This window comes from Salvelinus sp. IW2-2015, linkage group LG30 (genome assembly GCF_002910315.2).
Source record: "Salvelinus sp. IW2-2015 linkage group LG30, ASM291031v2, whole genome shotgun sequence".
NCBI lineage: Eukaryota > Metazoa > Chordata > Actinopteri > Salmoniformes > Salmonidae > Salvelinus > Salvelinus sp. IW2-2015.
Genome location: NC_036869.1, coordinates 5,416,597 through 5,425,766, shown reverse-complemented (window position 1 = coordinate 5,425,766; position 9,170 = coordinate 5,416,597). Strand labels below are relative to the sequence as shown.

The 9,170-nt window shown below is 43.9% G+C and overlaps 1 protein-coding gene across 1 annotated transcript in view; it reads left to right on the top strand.

Moving 5' to 3' along the window:
• The window catches only part of LOC112067872 (CUB and sushi domain-containing protein 3-like), a 161,072-nt gene that overhangs the window by 49,584 nt on the left and 102,318 nt on the right, over positions 1–9,170 (top strand). Inside the window, exon 2 of the mRNA XM_024134684.2 lies at positions 1,915–2,109. Coding sequence (XP_023990452.2) covers positions 1,915–2,109 — 195 coding nt within the window. The remainder of the gene's footprint in view (positions 1–1,914; positions 2,110–9,170) is intronic.

Here is a 9,170-nt window from a genome sequence, read left to right as displayed (position 1 = left end):
AGGCAAGCACCATGGTCTTGTAGCGGATGCGAGCTTCAACTGGAAGCCAGTGGAGAGAGCGGAGGAGCGGGGTGACGTGAGAGAACTTGGGAAGGTTGAACACCAGACAGGCTGCGGCGATTTAAATATCCCTAGTAGACAATGATAGTATTTTACAACCATAGTATAAATAACCCTAGTAGACAATGATAGTATTTTACAACCATGGTATAAATAACCCTAGTAGACAATGGTTGTCATTCAGAACCATGATATCAATAACCTGGCTAAAAATGGTAGTCATTTAGATCCATTATATCAATAATCCTAGTGAAAATCGTAGTCATTCAGAACCATGATATAAATATCCCTATTCAACAATGGTAGTCATTCTAATAAAACAAAAGAGGTCACAATTGGAGGTGTTGCAAATTGTGCTGCAGTTATTACCTGATGCCCATGAGCTCTTGAGCCCATCCACCACTAAACCAACACACACACTAACCCACACACTCAGACGCACGCACATACACACTCACACCCTTTAGGTATATAAGACTAATGATGATCTCCCGTTGTTAAAAAGGAAGACACACACGCTGGCTGTTAGCCTAATGAGTCTGTTTTCATTCAGGCTATTTTACAACATCAGGACCAAGGTAATTAGCACAATGAAATTAATAAAGTTGGCACACCGATACCTGCAGACATCCGTGTCTGTCACTGTGTGTGTCCCTCGGCTAACTGTGTGTGTGTGTACAGTATGTGTGTGTGTGTTTGTGTGTGTGTATTACGTAGAAAGACTCATGCACAGTAGACCATGTAACGGTTAGACCATGTTCCCTCCCACTGGCAGTGTGAAGGGAAGGAACAGGCACTTTCTTCTTTGCCCCAAAGCCTTGCTCTAAAGTCACAGAAAAGAGGATTCGAGTATGTTCTGACTGATTTGAAGATAATATCCTCCATGATCAGACACACTTTTACTATTCCCCTCTTTCTTATTCCCAGTGTTCACAATGTGTTTTATTGGTAATAAGAGTCATTCCCCAGCAAATCCACTGAGAACTGTTCGCCTGAGCATTAGTTGGCTGGCTGACACTGGAATATAATGGGAGCAACCAGCGATGGCTAGCTGTACTTATATTGGTCTACTCTCACAATCCTCTCTCTCTCGCTCTCTGTCTTTTGCTCTCTCTCTCTCTCTCTCTCTCTCTCTCTCTCTATATATATATATATATATATATATATATATATCTCACTCACTATTTATCTGTCTCTCTCTTCTCTATACATATATCTCACTCTCTCTTTCTCTCTCTCACTCTCTCTAGATCTTTCCCTCTCACTCTCTCTCACTCACTCTTTTTCTTTCTCTGTCTCTCTCTATCTCTAACTCTCTGAATCATATATATCTCTTCTTCCTGTCTCAGTATCTTCTCTATCTTTTTGACTCTTTTTTTCACTCAAATACTGCACATATTACTCATTTTTCTACAGTATCTTCTTTCTCAGCCAGTATATGGTTATCTTGTCTTGCTCTCCCAGCATGAAGCTAAAGCTGAACCCAACCCACCCAGCACAATGTGAATGCCCTTGGCTGTTTCCACTGTGTCCCTACCTTCAGATGTGCAGTCAAGTTCCATGTGAATGCAGCACTGAACTGCATGTAATGGCAGTGAGGGAGCCGCTGCCATTTTCCGCCTGGCTTGATACTCAGTTGAGTTGAGAAACATGAGAAAGAAGGAGGGATGGGGAGAGAAAGAGGGGGAGAGAACGAGGTAAGGAGGGAGGGAGGGAGAGAAAGAAGGGGAGAGAGAAAGATAAATAAAGGGAGAGAACGGAGGGAGGGGGAGAGAAGCAGAGAAAAACAACCATGTTTCATTTCTTACACAACTGGGTACTTAATGTGTGCATCTCCCCTCTTGTCCCCATCAGAACTGCAGATCAGTGCCTGTGGAAACCCCGGGGTACCTCCCAAAGGCATCCTGGTCGGGACACGCTTTAACGTGGGGGACAAGATCCACTACAGCTGTGTAACTGGGTACGTCCTGGATGGGCACCCCCAGCTCACCTGTGTCACCAATGCGGAGAAGGGTGCCGTGTGGGACTTCCCTGTGCCCATCTGCAGAGGTGAAGAGTCAGCCTGGCATGTTATTGTGTTTGTGTGTGCGTGTGTGGTGTGTGTGTGTGTGTGTGTGTGTGTGTGTGTGTGTGTGTGTGTGTGTGTGTGTGTGTGTGTGTGTGTGTGTGTGTGGTGTTGTGTGTGTGTGTGTGTGTGTGTCATAATGTCAGTGACAGCTGCATGCTAATGATATGGGAGTGTGTCTGTAGAGATGGTAGGCTGTGTGTATGGCAGATGTGTAATACATTTGTCCAAATGTGGTTGTGTTTCCTTTGCATCTGTGGGTGTTCATCTGTGAAAGTTTCTGTGTGCATGTCTGTGTCCCTTTTGTGTTTTTGTGTAACCTTTTGATGAGGAGAAAATGTGTGGGTGTGATAGGGAGAGAGAGTGAGAGAGAGAGACAAGGAGTACAAGCATGTGCGTGGCCAGGTATCTGTCAGGGTTTTGCACACCGTAAGAGAGCGTTCTGACTATGTACACCATCCTATCATCTGGATAGTCCCAGAGTCGATAGTTTTATGTATTTTGAAAAATGTTCAAACAGTTTATTGGTAACATTTTCCAGTATGTGAGAACTCATACACTACATGACCAAGAGTATGTGAACACCTGCTCTTCAGACATCTCATTCCAAAATCATGGGCATTAATATGGAGTTGGTCCCCTCTTTGCTGCTATAACAGACTCCGCTCAACTGAGAAGGCTTTCCACTAGATGTTGGAACATTGCTGCAGAGACTTGCTTACATTCAGCCACAAGGGCATTAGTGAGGTCAGGCACTGATGTTGGGCAATTAGGCCTGGCTCGCAGTTCATCCCAAAGGTGTTCAATGGGGTTGAGCTCAGAGCTATGTGCAGGCCAGTCAAGTTCTTCCACACCGATCTCGACAAACTATTATTATTTCGTGATATCCAATTGGTAGTTTGTCTTGTCCCATCGCTGCAACTCCCCTACCGACTCAGGAGAGGCGAAGGTCGGGAGCCATGCATTCTCCAAAACACGACCCTGCCAAGCCGCACTGCTTCTTGACACACTGCTCACTTAACCCAGAAGCCAGCTGCACCAATGTGTCAGAGGAAACACCGTCCAGCTGGCGACCGGACGTCAGCTTGCAGGCGCCCGGCCCACCACAAGMAGTCGCTACAGCGTGGTGGGACAAGGAAATCCCGGCTGGCCAAACCCCCCCCTAACCCGGACCACACTGGGCAAATAGTGCGCCGCCTCATGGGTCTCCCAGTCTCGGATCGAACTGCGATGCAGTGCCTTAGACCGCTATGACACTCGGGAGGCCACTCGACAAACTATTTCTTTATGAACTTCGCTTGCACAGGGGCATTGTCATGCTGAAGCAGGAAAGGGCCTTCCCCAAACTGTTGCCACAAAGTTGGAAGCACAAAATCATCTACAATGTCATTGTATGCTGTAGCATTAAGATTTCCCTTCACTGGAACTAAGGGGCCTAGCACGAAACATGAAAAACAGCCCCAGACCATTATTCCTCCTCCACCAAACTTTACAGTTGGTGCTATGCAGCATTCTTCTGGCATCCGCCAAATCCAGATTCACCCATCAGACTGTCAGATGGTGAATTGTGATTTATCACTCCAGAGAACACGTTTACACTGCTTCAGAGTCCAATGGCTGTGAGCTATACCAAACAAATCAAAATTTCTCACATGCACCGAATACTATAAGTGTAGACTTTACCGCTTACTTACAAGCCCTTAACCAACAGTGCAGTTAAAGAAGAACATATTTATCCAGTAAACTAAAATAAAAAGTAATACAAAAAGTAACACAATAAGAATAAGAATAACAAGAACGAGGCTATATARAGGGGGCACCGGTACCGAGTCAGTGTGTGGGGGTACAGGTTAGTTGAGGTAATTTGTACATGTAGGTGGGGGTGAAGTGACTATGCCGTAATGCGATGCTACTGGCGGCAGAGAAGTCAGGCGCAGGAAAGCAGAAACTGATTTACAACGGTTGTGTTTAATAACCATAAACCACCGTCAACAGAACAATAAAATAAATGGGTCAAACAAAACCCGGTACATACCAGCATACCGTGCATAAGCACTACAACAAACAATTACGGACAAGGACATGAGGGGGCACAGAGGGTTAAATACACAACATGTAATTGATGGAATTTGAACCAGGTGTGATGGAAGACAAGACAAAACCAATGGAAAATGAAAAGTGGATCGGCGATGGTTAGAAGGTCGGTGACGTCGACCCCCGAACGCCGCCCGAACAAGGAGAGGGACCAACTTTGGCGGAAGTCGTGACATATGCAAAGATAATAAACAGCGAGTAGCAGCAGTGTACAAAAGGGAGGGGGGTTGTTAACGTAAATTGTCCGGTGGTGATTCTATTAATTGCTCAGCAGTCTTATGGCTTGGGGGTAGAAGCTGTTGAAGAGCCTTTTGGTCCTAGACTTGGTAGCAGAGAAAACAATCTATAACTTGGGTGACTGGAGTCTCTGACAATCGTATAGGCTTTCCTCAGACACCGCCTATTATATAGGTCCTGGATGGCAGGAAGCTTGGCCCCAGTGATGTACTGGGCCGTTCGCACTACCCTCTGTATCGCCTTATGGTCAGATGCCGTGCAGTTGCCATACCAGACGGTGATGCACTTATTGATGAAGCTGATGACTGAGGCGGTGTAGTCCTCAATGCCATTGAATGAATCACGGAACATATTCCAGTCTGTGCTAGCAAAACAGTCCTGTAGTGTAGCATCGGCGTCATCTGACCACTTCCGTATTGAGTGAGTCACTGGTACTTCCTGCTTTAGTTTTTGCTTGGAAGCAGGAATCAGGAGGATAGAATTATGGTCAGATTTGACAAATGGAGGGTGGGGGAGAGCTTTGTATGCATCTCTGTGTGTGGAATAAAGGCGGTCTAGGATTTTTTTTCTCTGGTTGCACATGTGACATGCTGGTAAAAATTTGGTAAAACTGATTTAAGTTTTGCTGTACTAAAGTCCCCGGCTACTAGGAGCGCTGCTTCTGGGTGAGCATTTTCTTCTTTGCTTATGGCCTTATAGAGTTGGTTGAGAGCGGTCTTAGTGCAAGCTTCGTTCTGTGGTGGTAAATAGACGGCTACGAATAACATAGATGAGAACTCTCTTGGTAGATAGTGTGGTCTACAGCTTATCATAAGGTACTCTACCTCAGGCGAGCAATACCTCGAGACGTCTTTAATATTAGACATCGCGCACCAGCTGTTATTGACAAATAGACACACATCGTCTTACCAGAGGTAGCGTCTCGGTTCTGCCGGTGCATGGAAAATCCCGCTAGCTCTATATTGTTCGTATCGTCGTTCAGCCACGTCTCGGTGAAACATAAGATGTTACAGTTTTTAATGTCCCGTTGGTAGGATAATCTTAATCGTAGGTCATCAATTATATTTTCCAATGATTGCACGTTAGCAAGAAGAACGGAAGGCAGTGGGAGTTTACTCGCTCACCTACGGATTCTCAGAAGGCCGCCCGATCTGCGTCCCCTTTTCCTGCATCTTTTCTTCATGCAAAAGGCGGGGATCTGGGCCTGTTCCAGTGAAAGCAGGATATCCTTCTCGTCAACTCGTTAATGAAAAAGTTTCTTCCAGTCCGTGGTGAGTAATCGTTGTTCTGATGTCCAGAAGTTATTTTCGGTCATAAGAGACGGTAGCAGCAACATTATGTACACAATAAGTAAAAAATAAGTTAGACAAAATGCAAAGAAACTAACAAAATAGCACAATTGGTTGGGAGAATGTAAAACGTCAGCCATGTTCTTCGGCGGCATCTTTCCACCTCTGCAGCCGCGCTTGGCATTGCACATGGTGATCTTAGGCTTGTGTGCGTGCGGCTGCTCAGCCATGGAAACCCATTTCATAAAGCTCCTGAAGAACAGTTTTTGTGCTGATGTTGCTTCCAGTGGCAGTTTGGAACTCGGTAGTGCGTGTTGCAACCGGGGACAGACGYTTTTTACGAGCTACGCACTTCAGCCCTCACGGTCCCGTACTGTGAGCTTGTGTGACCTACCAATTTGCGGCTGAGCCGTTGTTTCTCCTAGACGTTTCCACTTCACAACAGCACTTACAGACCGGGGCAGCTCAAGCAGTGCAGAAATTTGATGTACCGACTTGTTGGAAAGGTGGCATCTGATGACTGTGCCACGTTGAAAGTCACTGAGCTCTTCAGTAAGGCCATTCTACTGCCAATGTTTGTCTATGGAGATTGCATGGCTGTGTGCTCAATTTTATACATCTGTCAGCAACAGGTGTGGCTGAAATAGCCGAATCCACTCATTTGAAGGGGTGTCCACATACTTATTATATATAGTGTATTTCAGAGCGGAATCTATAGAAAACAGAATCCATTTTCCCATGAGACAAAGGCTCCTCTGCCACTGTGAGTTAACTGCGACGGCAGTTAGACACAGAATAGAATCACAGTTGTGAGCAGACAGGATATTTTCCATAAGAGCTGTGGAAAGTTATTCATAAACTACGACATTATCAGCATATAGGAACACACACACATCCACCATCAGCATACAGAGGAAGAAGCCTGTGATCCGCTGCACTTGCTTTAAACACATCCAGATTTATTGTTCCTGTGTTGGGGCCAATTATAATGTGCATTKTCCATGACCGTTTTCAAATAAGATCCTCTTCATAGACAGCCGTGTGCCTCCGCCTGATATGTCCTTAATAATGAGTCTGAGATGAAAGCAACGTGCATCATCTTTCCCTTCTGTCTGATGCACACTGGATAGAATTACCATAGCCCCAGTCAATGGAGTAATTGCACAATAAGTATTAATGTTACCCCTCCTTCCGGCAATGCAACACCATCCTGCAAATAAGTGCATATTAAAATAAACCATTAAGTGATCCGTAATTGAACAAGGTTGTTTCAAAAAGGTGAAATTAAACAGAAATTGGTTGGAGTAGCAAGCCTGGACCATTTCAGTGAGTGAAATTGGAAGGGTAGAGGGTCAAAGGGAAAATAAACCCAGATCCATCGGCATTACGAACCTATTATCTGTGTCGCCCTATGGTCATTCAGCATGTGGTTATGAATAAGCACAGAGTAAAGTGAGGCTGTGGTCAAAAGTAGTGCACTATAAAGGGAATAGGGTGCCATTTAGGATGCAACATGTGTATACAGGATGTTAAATATACTGTATACTGTACAATAGAATCCTGTTCATATTGTCCTCATGACATTGGTTGTGAATAAGTTATTCACATTGTAGTCCATTCTTTCTGCATTTCAATCTCTCTACAATCCTTCAGGGTGACTTCTGGTAATGAATACGTACTAAGTGACTTTAGCTCAGTGGAATGTCGTGACAGAAGTCAAGCGTCAATCACAAATCACATATGTGTTCAGGAAGTGGTGTGACACAAAACTGAACCGTAACCTACATGCTCTTAATAGATGCTCAGCCTGCAATTTGTTGTCCCAGATCAGATCATGTGATATCTCTTTACATCAATCAATCAATCAAMTTTATTTTATATAGCCCTTCGTACATCAGCTAATATCTCGAAGTGCTGTACAGAAACCCAGCCTAAAACCCCAAACAGCAAGCAATGCAGGTGTAGAAGCACATTATAATTGGCCCCAACACAGTACATCTGGAATTCAATCACCAATAATTTCCTGTTTAAATAGAAGAACTCAAAATGGCCTCCACATCTTTAGTAGAAGGCGGGAGGCCATCGGTTCCATCACAATCGGCCGGGTGAATTATCTCGAGTAAAGCAATTCATGCATAACCACAAGCGAGCATTCAGAAGATCATCTAGAAATGTACATTCTGACTGGGGCTTGTGCTCTTTGTATATTAGTGGGCCAGGGAGCCACTTGCTGAYGGCTAATGTGATGAGAATCTCAATGGCTGATCTGCTGCCTGCCAAGACCCTGGCATCGGTACGAATTGATTTTTTGCAGGCATTCTTCAACCCTCAAATAAAAATGAGAGACTATTTTGCTGAGTTGAAGGCCAACTACCCATTCCCTGGACATTATAAGATATGCATTTGCCTTGCATGAATGTTTGAGGGGGGAAAAGTAATACGTACACTGACAAAACTCCAAATTAGATTGGCTTGGAGTTGAATGGGAAATACACACTGCTGTGTGTGTGTGTGCTCTGTAAAAAAAAAAGTTTCAACTAAGTACTTTATTATTAAGTAACTGGTTCCACAGTCTTTTTTTGGTTACTCAACTTTTCGGTCAAATTGTTACCTAAACTTAATATGTTTAGTTGGCCCAAACTTAGCTACAACAAGAGAAAAGGTAGGCAACATCTTACAATGATGTGTTGCTCAAATTGTCTCATATGTTCATTCAACTAGAAATTATTATTTGTGCATTAAAAAAAGGCTTTGGAACTAGTTGACTCCAATGCTTCCCACATTTGTATCTGTCTCTTATACACATCTAGATGTGTATAAGAGACAGGTATATATTTGACACACTTTGATATACATGATTCCATTCTGCATGTTCATTTATACAGTAATTAATATTCAACATGTCCTCACCTCGGATTTGAACTTACAACCTCTTAATTCACAGCATTCCAATAGCCCTGCTACGCAGTGGCGATTTGAGCAGGTAAATGTTGATGGGCCAAAAAATTCAAATGTGGGATACATGCCAGCAAAGCCACTACACTACACAACACTAAACAATACATGAATTGCACTACACCACTGCTACACCTGGCTATCAGCGAGCCTTGTCTGGCAGCGAAACAGTTCATTCAGCCTCATTTACTGCCTTTAAAAAAAAACATAGCTGTTATGGCTGACTTGCTTAAAGAAATGCGGTTTCTACTGACAATGAAGATGTACAAACTATGGCATAAGAGGATGACAAGCGGATAAGAGGCAATCCGTAATTTCGATTAAGACATTAATGAGCGAGCTAGCACGGACGTAGTCAGTATAACTATTTGTTCAGCACTTTTGAAATGTACAGGGARAGAATTCAGAAATGGTCCGTTCTTACAGTTTTCTCCCTGTACACCAAGTCAGAACCGTAGGATAACTGAAAA